Source organism: Myodes glareolus, chromosome 14 (assembly GCF_982192425.1).
Source record: "Myodes glareolus chromosome 14, mMyoGla1.1, whole genome shotgun sequence".
Lineage (NCBI taxonomy): Eukaryota > Metazoa > Chordata > Mammalia > Rodentia > Cricetidae > Myodes > Myodes glareolus.
The window spans coordinates 59,574,440-59,601,713 of record NC_142039.1 but is presented as its reverse complement, the minus strand read 5'-3'; the positions used below and the strand labels follow the sequence as shown (position 1 = coordinate 59,601,713).

At 44.6% G+C, this 27,274-nt stretch overlaps 1 protein-coding gene and 1 long non-coding RNA gene across 7 annotated transcripts in view; one reads left to right on the top strand and one right to left on the bottom strand.

Annotated features, from left to right (window-relative positions):
- Positions 1-9,139, top strand: part of Gfod1 (Gfo/Idh/MocA-like oxidoreductase domain containing 1) — a 101,394-nt gene extending 92,255 nt beyond the window's left edge. For all 6 annotated transcript variants that reach the window (XM_048418083.3, XM_048418320.3, XM_048418246.3 and 3 more), the window contains one exon: positions 2,899-9,139. In XM_048418083.3, the coding sequence (XP_048274040.1) occupies positions 2,899-3,818 (920 nt within the window). In that variant the 3' untranslated portion in view covers positions 3,819-9,139. The remainder of the gene's footprint in view (positions 1-2,898) is intronic.
- LOC146892052 (uncharacterized) overlaps positions 1-24,685 on the bottom strand; it is a 30,177-nt gene extending 5,492 nt beyond the window's left edge. The window contains exons 1-2 of the long non-coding RNA XR_015005162.2: positions 24,590-24,685; positions 1,269-1,399 (exon numbers count right to left, since the gene is read on the bottom strand). This is a non-coding gene — a long non-coding RNA (uncharacterized LOC146892052). The remainder of the gene's footprint in view (positions 1-1,268; positions 1,400-24,589) is intronic.
- Positions 24,686-27,274: the final 2,589 nt, after the last annotated feature.

Sequence of the window (27,274 nt, the reverse complement as noted above, 5' to 3'; positions counted from 1 at the left end):
TCACCTACACAGGTGCCCTTTCATGGCTCATTTGGGGTACATGTGGTGAAGTGGATTTGGTTTTGTTTTCACACTAGAAACCATTTCCAAAAGTGTCATTCACACGTGCAAGAGAGATGGCTTGATTCTGGGGAACTTGGGGGTAGGGTCTAGCATCTGCCAGAACCCATGCTCCACAGGAGTAATACAGATGTTGGCAGTATTTGTCACCCATCCTCGAAGGGATAATCTGTTTACACGCATATCCGTCCTTGGAAACACGAACCTGTTGTCAGAACACTGTGTGATATACGGAGATGGCATCTGGTGATGCAAGCTGTGGTTACCTCATCCCACCACTGGACCCTCCATCCTCAGAAGGGACAGCCAAATTGCCAGATGGAACTAGCAAGCAGAGTCAGGCACTCTCCATGCTCAATGCTGGCACTGAGGGCTGCAACTCGGTGTGCGTGTGGAAGATCATGTGTGGTGATACTTTGTTTGTGATCTAACAAATAAAGCTTGCCTAAAGATCGGAGTGTGGAGCTAGTCACTAGTTAGCCCTAGAGGCCAGGCAGTGGTGGTGCACACCTTTAATCCTAGCACTCGGAAGGAAGGCAGAGGCAGGTAGATCTCTGAGTTCAAGGCCACTATGGGCTACGTGAAGATTGATTCAGTCTAAAAGAGAAACAGAGCCAGGTGGTGGTGGCTCACCCAGTACTTGAGAGTCACTCTCCTTTAATCCTAGCACTAAGGAGGTGGAGACAGGCAGAGATATGGTTCTGCAAAGAGAGGAATATAAAGCAGGAGAGACAGGAGCTCAGGGCATTCAGTCTGAGGATTCAGGGAGACAGAATCTCGCCCCCTTCCATCTGAGGATTTGGTAGAGGTAAAAAGAACTCTAGTGGCTGACTTCTCTGATCTTTCAGTTTTCTCCCCCTTATATCTGACTCTGGGTTTTATTATTAAGACCAATTAGAATTCACACTACAATCATGGGTCTCTGGCACAAGGTGGGGGAAAAAACCACAGAACAATCACTTCTGTTTGGCTAACTTGTCCAAAGGGAAAATGAGAGGACCCCTTGTCCTGGCAACCCCGTATTTCAGGCATCTATAATTACAGGGCTTCCACAAACTCAGCTTGGTTAAGGAGATCAAGGATTTTGCGAAACCCATAGTCTGGACAAGTGAATTTTGGGCTTGTGAGTCATCAGAGTCCTCTTCCCCTGGGGTCCCTCTCTCTTCTGCAGCTTGAGTGACCATATCTCCAGCTGAGGGTCTACATACATCAGGCCATGCATTGACTCGGTAGCTCCCTCTACATCTCATCTGGATGGTTAGCAGGTCTGTGTGCTCACACTCCGGTTGCCGTTTCTCCAGGTCCAGCAGAGTTGTTCCTCCTCTCAGGTTCCTGACTTCTGCAGAATAAACCGTACAGAATAAACCTCAGTCTCTGTGGTTCTCTCTCTTCCTTTGATCTGTTTCTGCTGTAGACCCAGAAGCATTTAGTCTATAAAGGGCTCCAAGAGGCATCTTGCCGTGCCCTATAATTTATACACCCACTACTGACATAGTAGGATGCCCATTCTTACTTGGCCAAGCTCTACTGGCTGAAAGCAATAAGACCATCCAGAGACAGATGGGGATGGAAGAGGAAGCAGGTACCACCCACCCCTAAAATGGAATGAATGCTGGGCTCTTGATGGCATGAGAAAAATATTCAACTAAGCATTGCCAGTGACCAAATCCAACCATTTCAACAGAATGCAAATTAAACTCTGTTCCTCCCCCACCCCACCCTAGGATTCTAGTCAGCCACAAAGTTTTCAGAGTGCCATTAAGACTCCCTTGGTTGAGTCTGGAGGCTCATGCCTGGTATCTCAGCCCTGGGGGCCGAAGCAGGAAGGTATCCAGGCCAGGCTTGGGCTACAGCATGAACTCCTGTGTCAGCTTTCTCTCCTCCAAAGGAAGCGCATCCTCATGTTGGGACTTGCCTTAGCTGGCTAGGACCTGAACTTACATACCCTGGTTCTATACAGTATTCTCTTTCCTTTCTGGAAAAGGCTATTTTTATTTTTTTATTTTTTTAAACTTTATTTAACTTTATTTCATGTGCATTTGTATAACGATGTCAGATTCTCTGGAAATGGAGTTACAGACAGCTGTGAGCTGCCATGTGGGTGCTGGGAATTGAACCTGGGTCCTCTGGAGGAGCAGTCAGTGCTCTTAACCACGGAGCCATCTCACCAGCCCCCGAAAAGGCCATTTTTAATAACATAACTTTATTAAAACTTCATGCAACATATAAACTTAATAACTTTTACCTATGAGATAATTTTAGTGAAATATATTTTACACGGAAAAAGATACTGTGTAACTAAAGATTTCAAAAGCAGTTTGTAAGTAATGAATTTTTTTTTCGAGGCAGGGTTTCTCTATGCAGTCCTGGCTGTCCCAGGTCTTTGTAGACCAGGCTGGCCTTAAACTTGTAGGTCCACCTACCTCTGCCTCCCAAGTGCTGGGATTAAAGGTGTGTGCCACCACCGCCCAGCTGCAAATAAACATTTTTTATTCTTTACACATTTGTAAAAGCATCAAATAAGGCATTTTATATTCATTTAGAAATTCAGCATATTTTTAAATGCAGGCAGGTGATATAGTATATTAAGCATTACTCTTTAGATCAATGTCAATAGCTTAATGGTAAGAATAATTCAAGTAACATTGAAATATGTAGGATGAAATTGTGTGTTTGGTGCCGGTGATCGAACCCAGAACCTTGCACATGCTAGGTCATTGGATGAATTACTTTTATATGTTAGGAAAGAGTGTGAAAACGGACACAGGGCTCTGCTCCCCCTGGGGTGGCTCTCTCCTCTACAGCACTCTGATCTACCGTTTTTTTTGCTCTCCTCAGGCATAGGCAAGAATGTCATTTGTGACCGCACCGCCACGCCGCTGGACGCCTTCCGCATGATGTCAGCAGCCCACTACTACCCCAAGCTCATGAGCATCATGGGCAACGTGCTGCGCTTCCTGCCAGCCTTCGTCCGCATGAAGCAGCTGATCGAGGAGGGCTATGTGGGCGAGCTGCTGGTGTGTGAGGTGCAGGTGCACAGCGGGAGCCTGCTGGGCAAGAAGTACAACTGGAGCTGCGACGACCTGATGGGCGGCGGCGGCCTGCACTCCGTGGGCACCTACATCATCGACCTGCTCACCTTCCTCACTGGCCAGAAGGCGGTTAAAGTCCACGGGCTGCTCAAGACCTTTGTAAAGCAGACGGACCACATCAAGGGTATCCGTCAGATTACCAGCGACGACTTCTGCACCTTCCAGATGGTCCTGGAGGGTGGCGTGTGCTGCACCGTGACCCTGAACTTCAATGTTCCTGGAGAGTTCAAGCAGGACGTGACCGTGGTGGGCTCTGCAGGGCGGCTCCTGGCAGTGGGCACCGACCTCTATGGGCAGCGCAATAGCGCCCCGGAGCAGGAGCTGCTGTTGCAGGACACTACATCCGTGAGCAACTCCCTGCTGCCCGAGAAGGCATTCAGTGACATTCCCTCGCCCTATCTGCGGGGCACCATGAAGATGATGCAGGCAGTGCGCCAGGCTTTCCAGGATCAGGATGACCGGCGCACGTGGGATGGCCGGCCTCTCACCATGGCCGCCACTTTTGACGACTGCCTGTATGCGCTCTGCGTGGTAGACACCATCAAGAGGTCCAGCCAGACTGGAGAGTGGCAGAACATTGCCATCATGACCGAGGAGCCAGAGCTGAGCCCCGCCTACCTGATCAGCGAGGCCATGCGCAGAAGCAGAATGTCCCTCTACTGTTAGCACTGGGACCTAGTGAACTCGACCTGCTGCATGGTGCCAGTTAGGGGGAAATGCACTGTGGAGAGGGTAGCCGTGGGTGGGGATTGTGGGAGGGGCAGCATGAATGCGCAGCACTTAAGAAGGTAGTCCCCATCCTAGGTAGAGGGCCCCAGTCAAGGTGGTGGTGACCCCAAGATTTCGTATTCAGGAAGGCGTGTGAAAGGAAGGGGGTATAACTAGCACCTCTGTCCATTACTGTGAGAAGCAAGGAGGGGCCGCTCCCACCCTACCTCATCCATCCATGTCGGCCATCTTTGCAAGCCAAGGCTGTGGGAGCTAGGCTCTCTGTCAGCGCCCCCCACTGGCAGGAGAGGGCACTTCATCAAATGTCTTCAAGGTTTTTTTGGGGGGGGGGTGTAGGGAGGTAGAGGAGGTGGGTGGGGCTGGTGAGAAAGTTGTCATTGGGGAAGCCACTGTGTGTTTTACTTTAAGGATGTGAAGGAAAAGTACTTGGTAGCAAAGTGCTCAGTTTCCTTGGTTGCCTTGTGTCCTAGGAAGCATTAGGGCCTAACCGGCTCAATGCTGTTTACTTGGTAAAGGGCGTCTGTAACGGAGAGCAAGCAAGTGGTAATCTGAACCCCTGAGGTGACCAAGACCACAGACAGGCTTAAGGAGCCCCTTCAGAAGGGGGTGGAGCTAGCATGAGTGGCAGTCAACCCGTCCTGCCACAAGACTCTCTAGGCAGTGCGAAGAATGCCACACATAGCACGGGCTTGACTGTAGCAGCCTGCCTGGGTCAGGGCAGCTACATTCCTGGGTGTTACAGTATGAGCTCTCCAAAAGAAGGGATCACAAGCCCAGCCCCAGAGTTGCTGTAAGCCCAGCCGCCAAGCGGAGGAAAGACATTAGACATTTGTGAGTTTAGATAGGAAGCCATGCGCCTCACACCCATAGAATCCTTTTCCCTTAAGAGTCGGGCTCTTTCCCTTACCCTTGGCCTTGGTTTTCAGGATTCCGATAGCTGGAAACTTTTGACTAGGTATTAAGACAAAAAGTCAACAAGGATCATATTCTCAGTGTTTCTAGAATGGGGCTTGAGATCCCCAAGAGGGGGTATACATAGGTGGAGAAGGTTCACATTGTGTGTGTGGGGGAATCTTCCTCTCCAAATCCCCTTGTCCTTTTACCCTCCGTGAGAAACTAGAGATGACCAAGTACTGGCTTAGAAATAGGCAGAGTCCAAGCCTACAGACACACCCTTGTAAATGTTCGCTATCCTCAAATATCACTAAAGCAGTCCTTAAAATTTGAGTCCGGTCTTGAAAGAAAGGTCAGTCACATCCAGTTTGAAAACAGGGACTTGTCTTTTTCTCGGTTGACCTCGCTAATGTTCACCCAGCGTGGGGAAGTTTTGAGGCTGGATGTGTAGACTGGTTCTTGGAACAATCAGTACTCCTTCTTGGTAATAATTCCTGGGCACCGCCATACTGGAAGCCACACACCAGTGGAATGGCGGTCATTTTTTAGCAGGAAGGAGCGGGTGTTGCCTTGGTAGGGAAACCTCCTGCAATATGATAAAGTTGGTCAGCTGAAACTGGGAGTCTGTGTGCAGGGCCACATTATAGACTTTTAGGGGGGTTCCTGCTTTCATAAATTGCTCTCTAGGAAGTAATTTCCCCCCATCTACCTTGAACAACTGTGATTGAAGGTAAAATCAGGGGCATGGTAGATGACTCCATGGAGTTCATTTTTCCAAATCATTTATCTAAGTAGATGTTCTTGAGAGTTCAATTTGTTTCTCTCCTTCCTTCCCCCATGATTTTGGAGGCTTTCCCTCCAAAGACCCCTGATCTCTGTAATAAACATGCCGGGTCTAAAACTAGAACTCATTTGAGGCTAGGGGCTGCAGAAAGAATATGCGTTCTTTGAAGGCAGCATGGGAAAGTAGGAAGCAGACTGAAATTGTTTCTCCTGGAAGGCATGTGGTAGAGGTGGAAACAGGAGGGAGAGGCAGGCAGGCAGGGGCTTCTCTGAATCTGAACGACAACAGATGGTTTCAGGGGCTTCTGAAGTGTTCCTTCGGCCCTTGGGGTCCCACGTGCTGATTCTTGATCGGCTGCAGCAATGTAAGGCTGGAATCCCAAGCTTTTCACAACATTCTGCAAACAGACTTTGATCTAAGTCTTGGCAGCAACCCAGCCACTCCTAATTTCTTTTACATGGTTTAAAGGCTTGATGGAATGGAAGCTGTTTGGGGCTTTTTTATTCATTTCTCCCTTTCCTTCTTGATATATATATATATATATATATATATATATATATATATATATATATGAATGAAAGTTTGGACTCCCAGAGATTTTAAAACAAGGGTTTGGGAATGCCCCAGGTTTATCTGCAAAGTTTGGAATCTAGAACTCCTCTGTGGCTACTGTCAGTTCCGCTAAGACTTCTCCCCTCATTGGTAAAATTGCAAATTGCATCTTGGGGTTCCTTCAAAGCTCCTTTGTCTCTGGCAGCATATCCCCCAGTGTCAGGTCCTGTAAACACTCAAGGTACAGCGTCACCTGGCCTTCCCACCAAATGCAGAGTATTGTAGGTGCATCATCTTATTATCTATAAAATAGTATTGGGTACTGCCCCACTCCCTCTCTGTATATATGACGATGTACCATGTCCAAAGCCACAAATGAGTGAGCGAAACACAATGTGCACTTCTGTTGTTCTTGCCAGGAGAAGCATTTCTCATGAAGCCCTGTAGGGGGCATGCTCCCACCCCAAGGAGCAAATGTAAGAGGCATGGTCTGAGATCCACAGGGCTCTCCTTGTTGAGCAGGATGCAAACTGTGATGTCCTGCCAGCCAGTTGACAATTACAGTTACCAGCAGATGCAGCTGGTTGGTCTTCCGCTTCCCAAGTGGAAATGTCACTCAGCTTCTTTTAAGATGGATTTCCTATGTTGATTTTTAAATGTGAATGACTCAGCCACCCTGGACACGGGGAACTTTCTAAGCATTGTCGGCTGTGATAGCTGGCCTTGGCTTTTGTTGTTGCTGGGGCCTTAGTGTAGCATAGGAAAACATCTTTTCCCAGAAAACGGGGCTTCGGGGTTTATTTGGGACTTGGATTGAAGCTGTGTGTGTCATTCCATCAAACACTCTCTTACTTCATCTTGTCCAAATGACTGTAGCTATTGAGCTTGACCTGTGGCTATAAATTAGGTTTCTGATCTGGTCTCTTTTCCCAGTGAGTACTGGAGGAACTAGGCTGTGTTAAGGATGCCCTGAGGAGAAAGTCAACCCAATAGCACACGAGAGGACTTCAGGGTGGCATCTGTCAGGTTCTTCCTTTGAAATCCCAGAGAGAAATGTAATGGCCAAGGTCGTCCCCTTCTTTCATGGTAGAGCCAGGGTTGAGAAGCCCATTTTCCTGAGTCTTGGTTCCTTCCTGACTGAACTGCCCCTTTTGGGCTACCACACAGGGAAGGGAGGCTCATCCAGACAATCAATCTGGCTAGGTGATAGAGAGGCCAGGGTGAGAGCACAGACCCACACCGGACAGTATTCACTGAGCTGTGACAGATAAGCCCATATTTTACAAATGTGATACAAGACTGTGTGTGTGTTAGGGACAGAACCCAAGGTTTTGTGCACTAGGCATGCTCTCTACCACCCATCCTCAGCTGTGTCTTGGAAGTATTCAAAAAACTTGTGACTATAGCAGAAGGGTCATCTCTAACTTTGCGCCTTTATGGAGGCGAGGGAACACAGAGTCAGATGTACTCCTTGAGGGAGACTTGAGGCCCACTCTACCATCATTGCCTGCTGTGCCGTGCTGGATATGAAGCTTGACCCTGACTAGCCTATGACTCTTGTTCCATCCACTGCTGATTTCCTTTGCCCACCAAATCCCTGAAGGTTGCAGGGCAGGGTGATGACACTGGGGAACTAGTTGGAGAAAACAGCACCTGCCAGACCATCCTGTTCGTTTCCTTTGGGCAAGGGAAGGGGGTGAAGAAGGGACCATTTCAGGCATCAGCAGGGTGGCTCCAGGGTCTTCAGCACTTACGCTGTTCTGCTGGCCCACCCTGGCCTATGCTCTGAGTTTAGCTGGGGCTTCCAGAACTTCTCTGCAGAGCTGTTAATGCCACCTTGTACTTCTGTAAAAGTGAGAGGTTGGTGGTCTCCTTGGAGCTTGGTGATGTGAATGATGGCATCAGTAAAGAGATGGTAGCCAACCCCACTGGCCTTTTCTCCCCTGCATCAGGGTCTTATGTGCTGGAGTTCTTGAGAGAGCCAATGAAGCCTCTGGCTCTCCTCCAAGCTACTGACATGTTGCACTACTGAATACTCTCAAATCTGCTGCAACCTTTTGTTTACACCAGCAGAGAACAGGGTGATAAAAAGAACATTATAGCGGAAATGCTTGATGCTTAGTGCAGCGATCAAAGCTTGCCTGGGCCAGTGGAGCAGGGAAGTCATCATGGCCGTGGAGTCACTGTGTCACTGTTGTCTCCTGTGCCCTGTTCAGCTCTCTGCTGTCCCCTGCAGCCACCACAAGGGCTAGGCTGTTCAATGAGCCCTCTAGCTTCTAAGAAATGCAATGGCTTATTTGTAGTGCTGAGTGACATCCAGGTGAAGAAGCAAAAGCCCATGACCTGACCTGCCCCTTTAGTCTGCCCTGCCCCTTGTTTAGGGGAGGGAGAACTTTCTAGCAATTATGGCTTTGTTTGCTGCCTGGTGCTTTTATAGTATGTCATTTCCTTTTCTAAAACCAAAATTGCATCGGTTTGGTTGTCACTGTCAAGTGTATATTTATTGTTTTACAAATGTGAGTATATATGTATGTATATGTATAAAACCAAACCTATATATAAAAAGTCGAGGCATGTATACTAGATATTTTAAAGTTATTTATCAAAGGGAAAAGATGTGTGTTATAAAGTAAAACAGAGTCTATATTTTATATATAATGTAGATAGCAAATGATAGCTTATAAATTATAGAAGGTTTTACTTTTTGTTTTCTATTATTAAATGAAAAAAAAGGAAAGAATTTTAAAAGGTATTTAAAAGATACAGGAGAACAAATGCAACAGTGCTCAGTATTTTTAAGGCAAACCATTAGGGAGATGGAGGTGGCCTGACCGCCCTCTGCAGTTCCAGGCTGAGTCTATGGGACCCACTGATGCCTGTACGATGCTCTGGCCCAGGGTAGGCGTGCCAGCCAGCTGTCTGGGCTGTGCCGACATTGCTTCCAGCTGTTCATGAATGGGTTTGCTGGGGTGAGCATCAGTGGGAAAAAGGATGAACGTGGAAAATAAAGTCTTCAAAGAAGAGGTGATTCCTGCCTGGTCGTGTTCTTCTAACCCCAAATGCTCTGGACTTGGGGGTCAGCTCAGTGTGTGGGCTCTGAAGCAGAAAGGGGGTACATTCGAGATGGGGGGTTTGGGGTGAGGCTCTGTCAGCATTCATGAAGCTACAAAGGTGTGGAAATCATTGAGTATGTACTGGAGCAATCTGCTTCAAATTATTCTGAAATTGTTAAAATAGAGACTACTTAGACTTTGGGCATGTATGCATAGCTGTGTGTGTGAGTGAGAGAGAGAGAGAGAGAGAGAGAGAGGGGGGGGGGCTAGACTAGGGAAGATAAAAGCACAGCTTTTACATCAGAGGAGCAGATTTTTAGAATTTTCTCATTCAATAAAATAAAGTTGGTTTAGTGACACATGCCTATAATCCCAGTATTCCAGATATAGAAACAGGAGAATCAAAAGTTTAAGTCCAACCTCGGCCACAAAGCAAGTTTGAGGCCAGCCTGGGTTCCATGAAATCCTGTCTCAAAAACCCCCAAACCAATGAAAAGGCATTTCCTGACAAGCTTTCTTAAGAGCGGCTTTGTCTGCCTTGTGTTTTAGGAGCATCCGAGAGTGGCCATTTTGGACTGAGTTCAACTTAATTGGAAACGTTGTGCGGCATGGAATCTCATGATGGGCTTGGCCTTCCCTCTGCTGTGTCTTAGCAGAAAGTGCACAATCATTTCTTCTGGTCTGTAGCACCCTTTACTTGACCAGTTCAAAAAGATAATTAGGACCACACAATCCAAAACCTCCTTATTCACAGATACCAACACACACACACACACACACACACACACACACACACACACAAATCCATATCCTCATAACATTTTTTTTAAGCAGCAAATTTCTGCATCCACACACATGAGTACGGTACCCCCAGGACGGTACCACACCTTAGGATTCTTCAGTGAACCTCTCCACTCCTAATCAAGGCAATGCAAAAAAATTAAAGAGCCCAAATCATGGAGCTTGTTGAGACAGGACTCCAGCCTCTCCTCTTCTCCCAGTGAACTATCCTGGGAACCAGCACTCTGCACATCGTAAACCTAAGCACTTCTAAACATTTTCAGTCTAGGGGCTAATTATTGTTTCCCAGGTTGTTTGCTTTCTGTGTGATGCTCACTGCTCCCAAATTGGGATCATTTCTTCCTTTGTAAACCAGAATCATAGAGGCTGAGCATTCCTAGCCGGAAAAATCTGAAACCTTTTGAGCACCAGCGTGATGAACTCTGCAGCATTTCGGCTTTGGATTTTCAGATTAGGGATGTTCAACCAGTATGCACGTATTCCCAAATCTGTAAACATCAACCAAAACAATCCCCTAAAGCCAACAAGTGAAGCACGTCCGAGAATCTGAAGTCCACAGGGGTCAAGCATGGGTTAGGACTACTCCATCTGTCAAGCGTCATGCTGAGCCGTAGACTAGGACTGCTTCCAGGCTCTTGACTACTGCCCTATGCAACAGCCAGTTTTCCAGCACTCTATTCAGGTTCCTCACAGGCCAAACGGGAACTCCGTGTATCCTCCCATATCTGTCTGACAACCCCATCCCAGCCCTACAAATAGCCTCACCTTCTATTTTTCCTTTCCTAACTTTTTTTGAGGCAGGGTTTTTGTTTTTTTTTTTAATTCTACATAGCCCTAGTTGTCCTGGAACTCACTAAGTAGACCAGGCTTGTCTCTTAAGTACTGGGATTAACCTACATCATCATCATCACCATCCTGTATTTCAATATCTATTATGACAAATCTGGTTGGTTTCATTTAAGAACATCATATTGCCATATTTTATGGTGAATTACATGTAAACATAGTATGTGGAAATCTGTGTTAAAACGGGAAAATCACTAAGCAATAAGGTCCCACTTACTGAATCATGTCTGCCTTATTCTTGCCTGAGCAGAAAAGGTCCCTTTGCCTGGGTCTCCCCAGATTTTGTCCCATGCCCTGTTGAAAGGCTGTTCAAGACACCTAGATGAGATGAAAAGGGCATCCTTCCACAGAGCTGGCGCCAAGTCACGAACACAGCTTTACAGCTCTCTGCCACCAAACCTTGTTCCCAGAAAGCTGGTGCCAGTGGAAACCCTTCAAATGCCTCTGCCCTCTCATTCAAGTCTGGGCTTCCTTTGACTCTTATCTCTGAGTCTGCAGCTGCTGGGTAAATTCCTGAGAGGTGACTTGAGCTATGACTGCCTTTGTGGCAAGACGGAGACCCAACCACAGGCCTGCAAGATAAACCCCTCAGAATCTAACCTGGTGTGCCTGGATTTCCTCTAAAATGTTGTACTAATTACAGAAATACCTTTATCTCCTAATTACAAACAGATTCAGATTGCCTTGGATCAAACCATACTTTTTTCCCTTCAGTTATCTGTGAAAACAGAAGATGAAATAAGGGGAGATTTTCTAGGGCAGTTACAGGTGTCCCGTAGTGTCCAAGGGGATTTGGTCCGCATCCCTACATATACCCAAGCCCACGAGTGCTTAGGTCCTTCTGTAAAATGGCATGCTGTTGCACAGAACCTAGACTAGCCTCCCATACACTTTAAATCGTTCCTGGGTTACTTATATACCAAACACAGAGGTGGCTGAGATGACTCAGTGGGTGAGGGTGCTCACTGCTAAGCCTGGCGACCTGAGTTTGATTCCTGAGGGTCATGTGGATGGTAAAAGGGAAAAACCAACTTTCAAGGGTTGTCCTCTTGGACCTCCACATGCATGATGTGGTACATAATCTGTGTGCATGTTTACACACACACGCATACACACACACACACACACCTCAAATGTTTTAAAATATCAAAGGCAATGTCAATGCTATGCAAATAACTGTTAAGTCTTATTGCATAAGGAATAGCAATGCGATAATCTGTAATGGCCAGCCCACATTTCATGATCAGCAACTCAAACTGATTTTTTGCAATCTGGAATTCTACTACAATCCAATCCAAAGATAAGCTAATTTGATATTTACTTGCTGAAGAATGATAGGAGGAGACATTAAAAGTCGCCTTTTCTGTGCCTACACCACTGCTTCTATAAGCAGAAATGTTTGCGCGATGGAAACACTGCAGTCCCAAACACAGGACAGCCTTGGTTCCAAGCTGAGAGTTTTGAACAGCATTCCTTAGTAGCATGTAGCATGATGAGAGCATGCTCTGTGTAAAGTACACATGTTGTATGCTCAGAACCAAGGCAGTAAAGTTCAATGTACTATGTGGGTGAGTACTGCTCAGAACACCTGGACTTGGTTTTGAATTAAGTTTTGGTGATAGCACATTGATAAACCTTTACTGTTGCCATGTTTTGGTGGCCAGTATATTCAGTTAGGTGACCCCACGAAGTGTCAATGCACAGTTTAACAAGAGGTACAGATGGATTCATTTCTTGATCATCAATGGGTCTCATTCATAAAAACCACAATCTTATCTATACCATTGTCTTCACCCATTTCTTACTGGCCATCAGCGCCCTAAGGAGAAGGAACCACCAGATGACCCTGCGTGAATCATCTGTTGGACAGAGCTTGCATCCAAAGTCAAGGCTCAGTCAAAACCACCTCGAAGTCACTAATTCTTAGAATGAAAGGGTCTCGGTCAGGTTAGGGTAAGACGTTACCCTCTTGGGAAAAGGGTTAATCACTTCAGCTATCTCACCAGAAAAGACCAAGCACATCTATTATCTAGGTCACCCTGGGGAAGACAGTAAGCCTAGAGAACCACTGTGTTCTTGGGCTCCATCTGGGACAAGTTTGCCAACAGGTGAGGTGGCTCTTTTGTGTGCTAAGATGAGGAATCTGGGCTTGATACTCAGGTTTCTGGCACAAAACAAGAGACAGAACTAACCCCAAAGTAGCAGTTGCGTGGGAATCCAGCTGTGAAAAGACAGCACTATTCAGATCGTGGAAGAGGCCGCATTGGGAGGGGAATAGGGGAGGAATGACAATGACAGGACAGTAAGGGGGATGGGCAGTAGAAAAATGATAGTATCATGGCAAGGGTAAAAATAGATGGGAAGGGAGACAGCAGATGAAAGGCCAGAGAGTGAGGCACTCAAGCTATGGAAGGCTATAAAGATAAGCCATTGCCACGCGAGCTGTGGAGGAAGAGCCCCTTGCAGATAGCAGGCCGTAATCTGTGTTCTAAGAACAGCTTGGATGAGGAGGAGGATGGCGACGAGAAGGAATGGCGGAGGAGTTCCTGCAGGAAGTTTATGAAATCTGGCTGTCTAAAGCTACAAGCTGTTGGCATTTACGGAAAAATGTTCATTATCTCCCACTGGGCTTTAAGTGAGGGACACCTCTTGCGCTTCCTCCTTTCTTGTTGCTTTTCCTATTGTGAATTCCCCAAACTTGGCAAGGACACAAAGGCTGCCATTTCACCCTCTCCTGTCACCCTGTCCTGGGTCTTTTGGCATTCATGGGGCTTTCTGGACCCTCCTTGGCTTTCAGAGAACCTGCCCACAAGCCTGTCACTCCAGTCTCCCTCCTCTTCCTATACGAGACATTTCCGGGAAAGTTCCCAGCATAGCGGGCCTGATCCACAAACTGGAAGCTCGTCAGGTGAGTCTCTGGCTCCTTTTCTTGAACTCCCTAACTCTGTCCCTGGGTCGGGTCTAGATCTCCTGTCTTGCTGGATTTCCTGTGACATCCAGATTCTCCCTTATTTGTAAGAAGGCTCTCTTACTTGGTCGTATTCATTCATCTAGGCTTCTGTCATGTATCCATCCATGCAGCTAATTCATCCAGCAATGCAGCTAATCCATCTAGCCATGCATCTAATCCATCCATCTATATGTATCCAGCAATGCAGATAATCCATCCAACCATGTATCTAATTCATCTAACCATGTATCCAACCATGCATCTAATCCATTCAGCCATGCATCTAATTCACCCATTCATTAATCTAATCCATTCAGCCATGCATCCAGCCATGCATCTAATCCACCCATATAAACTGAGCTCATTTTAGTAAGTCCCTTTTTTTTTGTTTCCTGCTCACCTGACACAAGGTGTACCCTCTCACTTCATTTTACATAGAGAAACAAAGTAAGCATCATCCTTCCCTGCTTTTGATGGATCTCCTTCCCAGCCTTCCTTAGTTCCTCACCTCACCTCTTTCCCTAGTCCCTGTCCTCTTGAACACATGATTAGATCTACAGGAAGAAATGGATGCTAATACAACTGTTGGGAACTTAAGCAGCCACGTTTATCAATGGACTTATGAAAAATCCAAAGCGATTACATAAGTCAACAAAGACCATCAGAGTTAAATTATACTACAGACTAAACAGACCAGACAGACATTGACAGAACATGGCATTCTGCCACTTCTCAGCCTTTTGGCTAAGATAAAACATGATACAGAATGTGACATTCAACAGTTGTGGAGAAGATATTCTTCTCATTACACAAGGAACACTGCCCAGGATAGAATATATCTTAGGTCACAAAATGAGTCTCAATAAATTTTTAAAAAATTAAAAACTAAGTTGGGCATGGTGGCACATACCTTTAGTTCCAACACTCAGGAGACAAAGGCAGTTATTTCTCTGTGAGTTCAAGGACATTCTGGTCTATAAAGTGAGTTCTATGACATGCAAGGCACAGGAAACTCAGTCTCGAAAAACAAAACAAAAATTAAATTTTTATAACCAAAGTATGGTATATTTATGTATGAAATATCAAAATTAAATGTATAATTTTATAATATACAATTTTGTGTAATGTGCAAATAATAATGTACTCATGAAAATATTTAAAATGAAAACCATTGTGTGTACTTCTTCTAATATAGCAATATAATAATACTAGAAAACTTAAACAAGGAAACTTTAGAAAACTGTACAAGTATAGGAACTAGGCATATTCTCTTGAGTGATTAACAAATGAATGAAGAAATCAAAAAGAAATTTAAATTTCTATAAATAAATTTCAAAGTACAACACACCATCTTATGGGATATAGCAAAAAATTAATACTAAGAAGTAAGTTTATGGCATTGCATGCTTACATAAAAAATGAGAAAAAATTTCAAATAAAGAACTTGACAATATAACTCATGAAAACTAAAAGAAATGAAACTTGAAATTAGTGGAAATGTTAAACATTAAAGAAAAAATAGAGACTAAAAATTACAAGAGTTAAAATTTTTAAATGCAAATAACACAGTGATCAATTAAGTAATCCAAACAGCACAAAACACATAATAAAGTTAAAATCCTTTCTATCCCAGAAATGTGATCCTATTTTCCTTTTTTAGAGGTTTTTTTAAAATTTTATCTTTAACTAAGCAGACATATGTTTGTGGGTAGGTAGATGCACACATGTGAGCAGAGGTGCCCATGGGGGCCAGAAAAGGGCATCAGATCCTTGGAGCCAGAGTTACAGGTGGTGGCAAGCCACCATGTGGGCGATGGGAATCAAGCCTGGGATCCCTGGAACAGCAGCAAGCCCTTAACCTCTGAGGCTTCTCTGCAGCTCCACATTCCTGTTTTCTACAGGCAACCCTCCTCAGTGATGTGTGTTCTGTTCCTAAAGCTGCACAGGCACAAATGTTTATACTGTGCACTGCACACACTGCTCTGTGTGGCCCCTTCGTTTTCTCTTACTAAGCATTACTTAACGTTTTGGCAAATCAGAATTTAGATTGGTCTCATTGTTATGAATGGCTTTATTGAAGGACGTCTACCTTAAAAGTTTAATTAGTTAAGAGAATCAACCTTTATCAATAAAGGAAAGTACAAAGACAATAAAGCAGGAAAGGAACAAAGGGTATGCAAAACCACCAATAAAAGCAATGATGAGCAGACAGTGGCAGCACACATCTTTAATCCCAGTTCTTGGGAGTCAGAAACATGTGGATCTCTGAGTTCAAGGCCACCCTGGTCTACAGAGCAAATCCAGGAGAGCAGGGCCACGCAGAGAAACCACGTCTCCAAAAAAGAAAAAAAAACAAACCAACAACAACAACAAAACCAAAAAACAAAAAACAAAACAAAAAAAACCACAATAGCAACAACAACCAAAAATGATGACAGTATGTCTATACTTTTCAATAATAACCTTGATCTGAATGAATTAAATCTCCCAAGAAAAAATATACAGACTTGCTGATTGGACTTTTAAAACGATCCAGTGGCATACTGCCTATGAGAAGGCCACTTCATCAGTGAAAACAGTAAGCTTCAATTTTGGGACATTAGTGATGGAAGAAGAGAACATTCCCAAAAGTTGTCCTCTGACCTTCACAGAACCATCACAGCATGCACATGCCCACACACGTGTACATCATACACATACACATATAAATGAACACACTAATAAATACTTTTAAAAATACTAGCAACAGCACATCAAAAAGATTATACACTGAGAACACTGTGAGAACACAGTTGACACAGTGATTGCTTAGAATCACACAATTATCTGAATAGATGCGAAAAAAGCATTCAATCAAAACTGACAATGATCAAAACTAAAAGAATTAGTACTAGAAGGAACATACAATATACATTATATATGACAAATCATAGCCAACATCATAAAATCAAGCACAAACCAGTAACTTTTAAAATAATGACAAAATTGCTGAGAAAGAAATCCAGAAAAGAACCCTAGTCATGATAGTTTTAAAGAAACAAACCGACAACCTAGGACTCAATTTAACCGAACAACTGATGATCTTGGCAATAAAAATGACAAACACTAATGAGTATACAAATACAAAGCCAAAATGATACCTCACATTAGTGGATTGGGAGAAGTGGTATTGTTAACATGTCCACGCTGCCAGGGAAGATGGCTGAGGGCTAGGGGCTGCTTCTATGAGTTGGTGAAGGATGGAGCCAGAGTAAGAAAAATGAAAGCTGTCCCAAAGAAAGGGACAGAGAAGAACTCTGGCCACCCATGAAGGAGGCAAAAAGGTAATTGAAAAGGTCTGGCCAGAAATGAATGAAATGAAGATTAAAAGAATTGACCAAAGTGCTGGTATTTGGTGATGGGTGGGAGAGAATCACACACACACACACACACACACACACACACACACACACACACACACACACACACACACACACACCTACCTTACAGGATTGACAAATCCTTAGTCTAACAAAAACAGAAAGTGAGAGAAGATCCAAATGAATAAAATTAGAGACCAAAATCAAAACAACCAAAAAAATCCCCTCCATATTACTGCAAAGTCTAGCGAAATGCCATTAGAGGGCATACTTTAATTAAACAAAACAACACCACTGCTACCCACAACAGAAACAAACAAAAACCACTAGAACTAAAGAAGAAATAGAAAAGTTCACAGGTATGTATGACCTATCAAAATTAAATCAAGAGATATAAACAAGCAAGTTCACACCAACCAATAGGACTGAGGCAGTAATAAACCTCCCCAAAATCTTTGAAGAAAAGCTAACCGTATTACTCACCAAACTGTCCCTGTAAATCAGAAGGAGAAGAGACATCATTAAAACCATCCCACAGAATTGCCCTGAGAACAAAACTGGATAAGGACACAGGAGAAAACTGTATGCCAACTTCTCCAATGAATGAAGACACAGAAATTCTCAATAAAACGCCCGCAAACCAAATTCAGTGGCACACTGAGATCATGGTTTTGTCACAGAGATGCAAGTTTGATTCATGAGTCAGTAAAAGCAACCCAGTATGCATTTACTGATCCTTATGTTTACAGATAGAAATCTCCTGATTATTTCAAAGCAGAGCAGGCTTCTGACAAAGTTCAACAGCCCTTCATAATAAAAGACCTCAAGAGGACTCAGCAGTTAAAATCAGTGACTGCTCTTCTAGGGGACCAGGGTTCCACTCCCAGCATCCACATGGTGGCTCATAACTATCTGTTAAGTTCTGTTCCAGGGGATCTAATACCCTCTTCTGGCCATGGGCACTACATACATATGGTGCACAGACATATATATAGCCAAAATATCCATATACATAAAAATACAAATTAAAAAACGACTTCAAGAAACTAGGGCTAAAAGGAACATATCTGCACATGATAAAGGTCATGTATGACAAAGGGACAGCCAACACTAATGGTAAAAACAGAACAGGGCCTTTAAAAGGTAGGAGGAGACAAGGGAGTCAGCCTCCCCACTCTTTAAATATAGGACTCAAAAGCCTTGCAATGATTTGACAAAACAATAAGAGGGATACAAATGGGGGGGAAATTCCAATTATCCCTATTTGAAGACCATCTTGTATTTCAAAGACCCTAAGGATTCCATCATCAAACTAGTGAATATGATAAACACTCTCAGTCAGATGGTAATATACAAAGTTGACAGGCAAGGAAAGTAGTTTTTCTACATAACAAACTTGCTGAGAAAGGAGATCAGGAAAAAAAAATTCACAGCAGCTAAACAAGCAAACAACAAACCACAAACGAACCAAACGAAACCACCCAAACCCCTAGGAATAGACCTAAGCAGAGAAATAAAAGACTTTTTAAAATGTTTGAGTGTTTTGTATGACTGCCTGTGTGTCTGTGCACCCTGTGTCTTGTGCCCACAGAGATGAGAAGAGGGTGTTGGAGCCCTTGGATCTGAAATAACAGATGACTTCAGGGACTACCAAGTAGGGACGTGGGATCGAATTTGGGTCCTCTGAAAGAGTTCTAAACGGCTGAACCATCTCCCAGTCCTGGATATGAAAGACTTTTACAATGACAACTTAAAGATACTAAATAAAAAATATTGAAAAGACTAAAAGATTTGGAAAAAAAAACCTCACAGTGATCATGGATTTGGTAGAAATAATATTGTGAAAATTTTATTTCCAAAAGTAATCTCCATGAAACTGCTAATGGCATTCTTCACAGAACTAAAAAAAAAATCCTAAAGTTCATATGGAAGTAACTCTAGGTAGACAGAATAGAGCTGGAGGTATTAAAATACCTGATCTCAAACTGTATTACAGAGCCATAGTGACAAAACACAGTGCTGGCAGAAAGACAGACATACAGATCAGCGAAACAGAACAGAGTAGCCAGAAATAAATTCACATCTTTGCAGACATCAAACCTTTAGCAAAGCTTTCAAAAACATACATTGGGACCACCAATCCTGACAACCTAGAATCGATCCCTAGAACCCACATGGTTGAAGGAGAGAACCAACTCCTTTCCTCAATCATGTTGTTCTCTGACCTCCAGTTGCAAGCTGTGGCGTATATACACCCCCACACACGCACTCCTCAAATAAGTTAATTAATGTAAGCATTAAAAAAACAAAAAGAGCCTCTTCAACAAATGATGCTAGGAAAATGGCTAGTCAAACATCAAAAAATGAAATGAGACATGGATCTTTCACCTTGCATACAAATCCATTCGCAGTTGATCAAAGGCTTTAATATAAGACCTGAGATTCTGAAACTGCTAGAGTTTCCCATAAAATTGGAAAAGACTTAGGTATCGGTCAGGACTTTCTGAAAAGGACTCTAAAAGGAAACAGTGCCAAGAACTAATGGTATTTATTAAATTAAAAGACTTTTACACAATAGAGGAAACTTCCAGATGAGACAGCCTACAGCATTGGAGAGAATCTCTGCCAACTACACATCAGACAAGGAATTAATATCTAGGGTACACAAAGGGCTGCAGAAGGTAAATACGAGAAAATGGGAATCACCTGGCCAATAAATGGACTAATGAACGGCTCTCAAGAGAAGAACTAGAAATGGTCAATAAACATGTTTTAAAAAGTTTTCAACACTCTCATCCATCAGGGAAATGAAAATTAAGACTGCTTTGAGGTTCCATCTCACCCCAGTTAGAATGGTTAAAATATCAAGTGGCATCAAATGATGAGAACATGAGAGAGGAACCCTTACTCACTGCCAGTGGAATGCAAACTTGTGCAGCCATTATGGAAATAGGCAGGGAGATTCCTCAGAGGACTCTAAGTCAGCACACCACGGAGATACGTGCACATCCGTGTTGACTGTTGCACCTGCTCACAACAGTCAGGAAATAGAACCATTCTGGGTATCAGTCAAGAGGTGATTGAGTAACATTCACAGTACTTACATCCAATGGGATTATATAAAGAAAACTGTGATCATAGCAACTGCAGAAAAATGGATGTAAATCGAGATTACTGTGCTAAGAGGAGCAAGCCAGACTGAGAAAGACAGATGTGATGTTTTCTTTTCTACATAGAATTTAGATTTACAATTTCATGTGTTATATTTATGTGTGTATGTGTGTGACTGTGTGTATATAGGTCACAAAACTAGAAAGATTATAAAATGGGAGAAAGAGATCTTTTTAAAAAAAATGGGGGGAGGGGAATTTGAGATTTGCTATTTTTATATGTATGAGTATTTTGCCTGTCTGTCTGTCTGTGCACTACAAGCATGGAGGCCTGCAAAGGCCAGAAAGAAGTGTTGGATCACCTAGAGACTGAAGTTATAAAAAGTCACAAATTACTATGTGGATGCTGGGAATTCAACCTGAATCCTCTCAAAGAGCAGCCAGCATTCTTAACCACTTAAGCCATCTTTCTAGAAAGAGAACTAAGGGGAGGCAGGAAATAGAGAGGATAACTAAATCCATGTGATAATAAAGCAGAAGGAGAAACTAATTGGCGGAAGAAAGGCAACCAGCTGGAGTGGGGAGAGGGACGTGGGAGAAGGGAGCAAGCGAGGAGATATAGTGGCACAGATGTATGACGTTATGATGAAACTCGCGGCACCACATACTAACCTTAAAAACAGTAAAAACTAAAATATCCTTATGTCTATGAACTCCAGTCAACTTCTGCCAAAATACCACAGAAGCAACAAAAACATTCTTAGAATTGGTATGGAATGACCGAAGATTCAGCCAAACCAAAGCAATTCTCAGCAAAAGGAACAAACCTGGAGGCATTACCGTACCTGTCTTCAAGACAAACTACAAATCATGGCAACCAGAGATTCGTGGCACCCACACACAAAGAGACCATGAGGACAGAAGGGAACAGAGCACACAGAACAGCCCTACACATTCACACCCAAGTGTTCTTTATCTGTAAGACATAGGCTTGGTGGCTTTCTAGGTTGATTGCACCTTGTCTGTCAAATGGCGTTGCCATGGAGATAAGTGGAGCTGTCTCTTCAACACACACAATTAGAGGCTCACATGGAAGATGCAGACTACAACACTAGTAAGCTTATGCAGAGGACAAACTTCAGAACACTTGTTAGAGCAATTATTTTTGTTTTTTTTTAAAATATGACCCTAAAAGTATAGTCAATGAAAGTAAAAACTGATAGATAGAATTTCATCAAACTAAAGCTCTGGAGAGCAAAGGAAACAGAGTGAGGAGATGGCACATAGAATGGGAGACTTGTAACTATGTCTCTCTAGGGGGGGTTATCGTCAAAACTCAATGCAACAGCAAAAACAAAAACAAAACGCCAGCAATACGATTTAAAAAATGGACAAATGACCTGAATAGATATTTATTTCTCAGCAGAACACACACACACATCCATCCGTCCGTCCGTCCGTCTGTCTGTCTGTCTGTCTGTCTGTCTGTCTGTCTGTCTGTCTATCTATCTATCTATCTATCTATCTATCTATCTCCAGCAGGTACCTGACAAAATATTAAATACTGCTCATTATTAGAGCAGTGCGAAACTCGCCCTAGGTTCTCTCTCTCCGCTCAGATGGCAATGAGGACGAAAGTGAAGCCAAGTCTTATAATACGCTGCGTGGGGATGTAAATTAGCACAGTTATCATAGAGAACACTCTGAGTGCTGCGGAGAAGCAGAATAGAGAGAGCTGCCATTTGATCTGCTAGCGCGTGCATGTGTGTGTGTGTGTGTGTGTGTGTGTGCTTGTGTGCATGTGTGTGTGTGTGTGTAACTGAGTATTTTAAAATGCGATTTTTAGAGTTCCAAACACAAAGAAATGATAAATATCTGAGATGGTGACCTCATCTGTACACACTTGTACAATTACACGTTCATTAAAAATGAAAATGCTGGGGCTGGAGAGTTGACTCAGCAGTGAAAAGCGCTGGACCTGAGTTCAATTCCCAGCACCCACACTGTGGCTCTGTCTTAGTCAGTGTTCTATTGTTGTGAAGGGGCACAATGACCATGACAACTCTTACAAAAAGGACTTGCTTACAGATTCAGAGGTTTAGTCCAGTATCTCCAAGCATATTGCTATGGCAGCAGACGTGACAGCTGAGAGTTCTATAACCAGATCCTCAGGCAGCAGGGAGACAGTCACTGGCCCTGGCTGTGGCTTTAGAAACCTCAAAACCCACCCCCAGGGACACAATTCCTCCAACAAGGCCACACCCACTCCAACAAGGCCACACCTCTTAATCCTTTCATCTACTCCCTGATGAGTAAACATTCAAATATATGAGTCTATGGGGGCAGTTCTTAGTCAAAGCACCACAGGCTCCTAACAGCCTGAAATTCCAGTCCCATAGACTCCATTGCCCTCCTCTGGTCCCTGGGGACAGTGCTCTCATGTGATACATTGACACACATGCAGGTAAAACACACATACACATAAAAATAATTAAAAAAAATAAGATACAGCTCTTTGTATGGCATTCCTAAGTGGAGCAGACCTGGAAGCTTGGGGTTCATGTTACCCATTACCTGCCACCGTAGCTAAGGAAGGCATTGTTGCTAGAGATGTGATGGATGTATTAGCACTGTTTTACGAGAGGTGTGGGAGACTGCCCTCATCTATGATGGTCTAGCATGTGGGATCCGGAAGCCAAGCCCATCTTTGTGTGATGAACCTGTGTATGTCAGTTTAGTGAAGGCCCGTTGGGCAGAATACCAAGTCAACCCAATTAAGATGATGACACCAAGAAACTAGGAGAATCCTCTCCTCTGCAAAATTGATCTGCTATGTGGCTGTCTGCAGCCGTGTAGTGGTTAAGGATTCTGACGAAGAATCTTAGGCCAAGGTTATTATCAAAGTGCAAAGATGCAAAGAAATTAACAACAACAAAAAGCTTCATTAAAACAAAGCTAACATAAGGTTCTGGAGAAATTTGAGCCACAGCTGCACAGAAATACAAATTAGTAAATGCTACTGAACTATACACCTAAAATAATGAAACTTTCATTATGCATATTTTCCTGCTGTGGGAGAAACCCCAGTATGAAAGCATCTCAAGCAATTGAACCACAGTGCCCCCTTCTGGCCATGGCCAGGGCAGCCAGGCTAACATTTTGGGAATGGATATTCTCATTTTGTCTGTTCTGCCACCATTCTGAACCCTCTTATCTTGGAGATCCTCAAAGCAAAAAAGGGCAGTCGTACTCCACTAGGGCCGCAAATGCGCCACTGCACAGTGATTGTTAACACGGGGAGTACAGGAAAGGCTCCTTCCAAGCCTGGCAGAGTTCTGCAGACAGCTCGTTAGCACTGACAGCTAGGAATTCCACGACAGAACCCTTTCCAGCTCTGAACTGCCTTTCATCCCCGACATTGAAAGCCGCAGAAACGAGGCCAGAGTCATTCAAGGTTGGCCACAGAGGCCAGAGTCTGCAGCAGCCAATTCCGCAAGGAAACCTGTGATTCCCCTATCTGTGAAGGCTTCGCGTACTTTCTTTAGCAGGGATTCAGCATCCTTGACCCAGATAAAGGGCTTACAAAAAGCCCTTTCACAAGCGATGTGTTCAGATAAGTTAAATCCCCTGCGACGCACGGCTCACGTCTCGGTTCGTTGGAGCTCTACTGACCCACAGCCTCAGGAGCAGGGCAGGATGGAGGGAAGAAAAAGCTGTTTCAGAGCACATCGCTGAAATCCACTCCCAGGCTGGCCTCCCCTTGCGTCTGTAGTCCCGGCCCTAGGTAAGAGACAGCATCGGGGGGCCAAGCTCTTCAGAGGTGGAAACAGCCCTGAATCTCTTGATGTTTTTGAAGAGAAAGGTCTTGCTCCAGTTGCTGCCTGCCATCGAGCTGATCATAGACTGCTTACAGCTGTTGCAAAACTGTTTTCCCAAAGTTAGTTCAGTGGGTACAGGTGTGCACTCCCAAGCTTGATGACCCGAGTTTGGGCCTTAGGACCCACATGGGCGAGAACTGATTCCTGCAAGTTGTCCTTGACGCCTAACTTCTTGCTGCACCCTCCTTTGTTTCCCCAGTGTATACACACGCTCACCAAATGAATAACGTGGTGTGTGTTTAAAGGAAACACATAAAATCCATACTGTTCTTGCTTTTCTGTCCTGGGTCACAGGCTGGCCACCTTGTTCTGCCGCAGGTAAGCGAGACACAGCACATTCTCTATGATTTGAGCTCTCTATTCTGTAATCATTTTGCCCAGACGCTTAACCAGAAATAGCCACTTTTCTACCTCCACACCCCAAGGACACCTTGCTGTACCAAACGTCTCCAGCGACCATTCGAGAGTAATTTGAGGTTACCTTAAGACTGGCAGCTGTCCATGAGATTCCAGTGGCTGCAGAGGTGAACAGCAGAGGGAGTTTGATGGCGGACAGACAAGTCCTTGCTCTCCAGCCCTGGCGGGATGGGGGTGGAGCAAACAAACAGAGGCTGAGACATTGGGCAGGGCCTGAGGAAAGCCTCCAGGTGTGTCTAGGGCATGCTTGCTGCGGGCTCAGCTCCAGGTGGATTCTTACCCCATCTGTCCCTCATTAAGATTGCCTTCTAAACCAGGTGGGGTGGTGCATGCCTTTAATCCCAGCACTCGGTAGGCAGAGGCAGGCAGGATCTCTGTTCGAGGGCAGCCTGGTTTACAGAGTAAATGCCAGGACAGGCTCCAAAGCTACATACAGAAACCCTGTCTAGAAAAACCAGCAAGTAAGTAAATAAATAAGTGGCTGCCTTCTTTTTGGTCCTAATTAAGAAACCCCTTTCTAGAGAAAGGCAGTCAGCCGGCTGCATGCCCTGTTCTCACCTGAAGAGCTTCTGATCTGACTCACCAGGCTCCAGCCCCCTTCAGAAGGCTCAGATGCCCAGACAGGAGCCTAAGACCCGTCCAGAATGAACTCTTCACAGAGCTTAACAGCTTTGACTCCATCAAGTAATATTTGACCCCACTGATTACTTTTACCCTGTAAACTTATTCATCTTGATTTCCAGGAAAACCTTCCTTTCCATCCCTCTGTGTTGTTATTTCTTTCTTGACTTTTGTGGAAATGTTCCTGTTTCCCTTTGGCGTCTCTTCCATGGTGACCACATGGTGCTAAGCAGGCTTTATCTGATGGCGGCTCTCAATCGTCTCCAGCCTTCCTGAATCTCTCCGCTGAACCCGACATACCAGTCAAGACCTAACCAGGAGACAGAGTCCTTAAGTCATTTGGACAGGGACAGTTTAATGTAATTATTGTGGGAGACTGGAGTGGTAGAGAGTTGGCTAGCAGTGGGTAAACACTAAGAAAAAAAAAAGGAATGGTGAATTGGGGAGTAGCCCCCACCCGAGGGCTGAGATGGAGCAGGAAAAGAAGATACATGTCTGGAAGCCGGTGCCTTTAGTCACATCCCAGGGCTGAGTTCCAGGTTCAGTTGGGGGTGCAGGTGTAGTCCATAGGATGATTTTTTTTTTGTTTTGCTTTTTTTTTTTTTCCTGAGACAGGGTTTCTCTGTAGTTTTGGAGTCTGTCCTGGAACTAGCTCTTGTAGACTCAACTGGCCTTGAACTCACAGAGATCCGCCTGCCTCTGCCTCCCAAGTGCTGGGATTAAAGGTGTGTGCTACCACCAACCGGCTCTATAGGATGATGTTTGCAGGGCTGTTGCCTTAATTAGACTCAGGGAGAACAGTCCTTTTAGGCACTGGGGGAAACTATCCATTGGTTGATGCGTCACATAAGAACTTGTACAGAATAACACAGGAAGATCTGAGAAAGCTACCCACAGGGAGTGCCACGTTCTGTGGGCTGTCAACCTCTGCAGGCACTGTGCCCTGTAGACGCTCTACTGCGGGGGTCTGCCGTGAAACATTTATGGGATGCATTCATTCCTGCTCGCTGTGTTCACCCCTCTGATACATTTTGCTAAGAACCTAGGATAGCATGCTAGAAGACAAAGTGCAAAGCTTCACAGGAGCCAGCTCCATTACCGTAGACAGACAATGAAGGTGGGCTTGCCACTGGAAGTACCTAAGTTATCCTCTCCAGACGCATGGCCCACTAACTCCATCTCCACCCATTTGGAACTGGTATTCCAAAGGTCTTCTTCAGCAACCTTTCCCACTGTTCTGGTTGCTCTGGCCCAACACTAGACCTCGCTGACTCTTATTTCTTTCACATTTCATATCAAAATCGAGAGGACATCCAGCTGACTTTGGCTTAAAAGTATATCTAGGGGCAGGGGACATAAGGGCCTATTTGGTCCCCAGCACTCATGCAAAAGCAAGGCAGAGACACACAGGCCTGTTATCCCAGCGTCGGGAGGTGGTGACAGGAAGATCCCTGATACCTGCCTGCCGCACGGTCTAGCTAAACTGGTGAGCTCCGGGAGCAGTGAGAGAACCTGTCTCGAATACTAAGATGGGAAGTGACTGAGAAAGGCACAGGACACCAACCTCTGGCCTCTACATGCACACACAAACACATAAACATCTGCACAGACATGTATGTGTACCCGTATTTGCACACACACGGTGACCTTGCTATCTACCTGGTCCAAGTTATTGTCAGCATCATCCTCTGTCCAGTTGTCTAGAGTAGCCCCGGGAGCTTGTATCCAAGTGCCCTTGAGTCTGTTCTCAGCGTAGCAACCAACACAGTGCCTTGAAAACAAGACTCGGCGCAGAACAAGTCTCTGTTCAGAGTTTCTCATTTCAGCCGAGGAATGGCCACATTCTCACCTGAACTAAACTGACCTGCCCCTTCCCATGAACTTTCCCGATGACCACTGCAGCTCTGCTGTTTCCCTCTCCACCCCAAACACGCTAGCCTCCTTGTTTTTTGTTTTAAGATTTCCTTTATGTGTATGAGTGTTTTGCCCGTATGTATGTATGTATGTGCTCCACACGTGTGTCTGGTGGCATGTAGATCAGAAGAGGGTGTCTGATCACGTAGAGCTGGAGTTATGGGTGTTTTAAAACCACCACACGGGTAATAGGAACCAAACCAGGTCCTCTGCA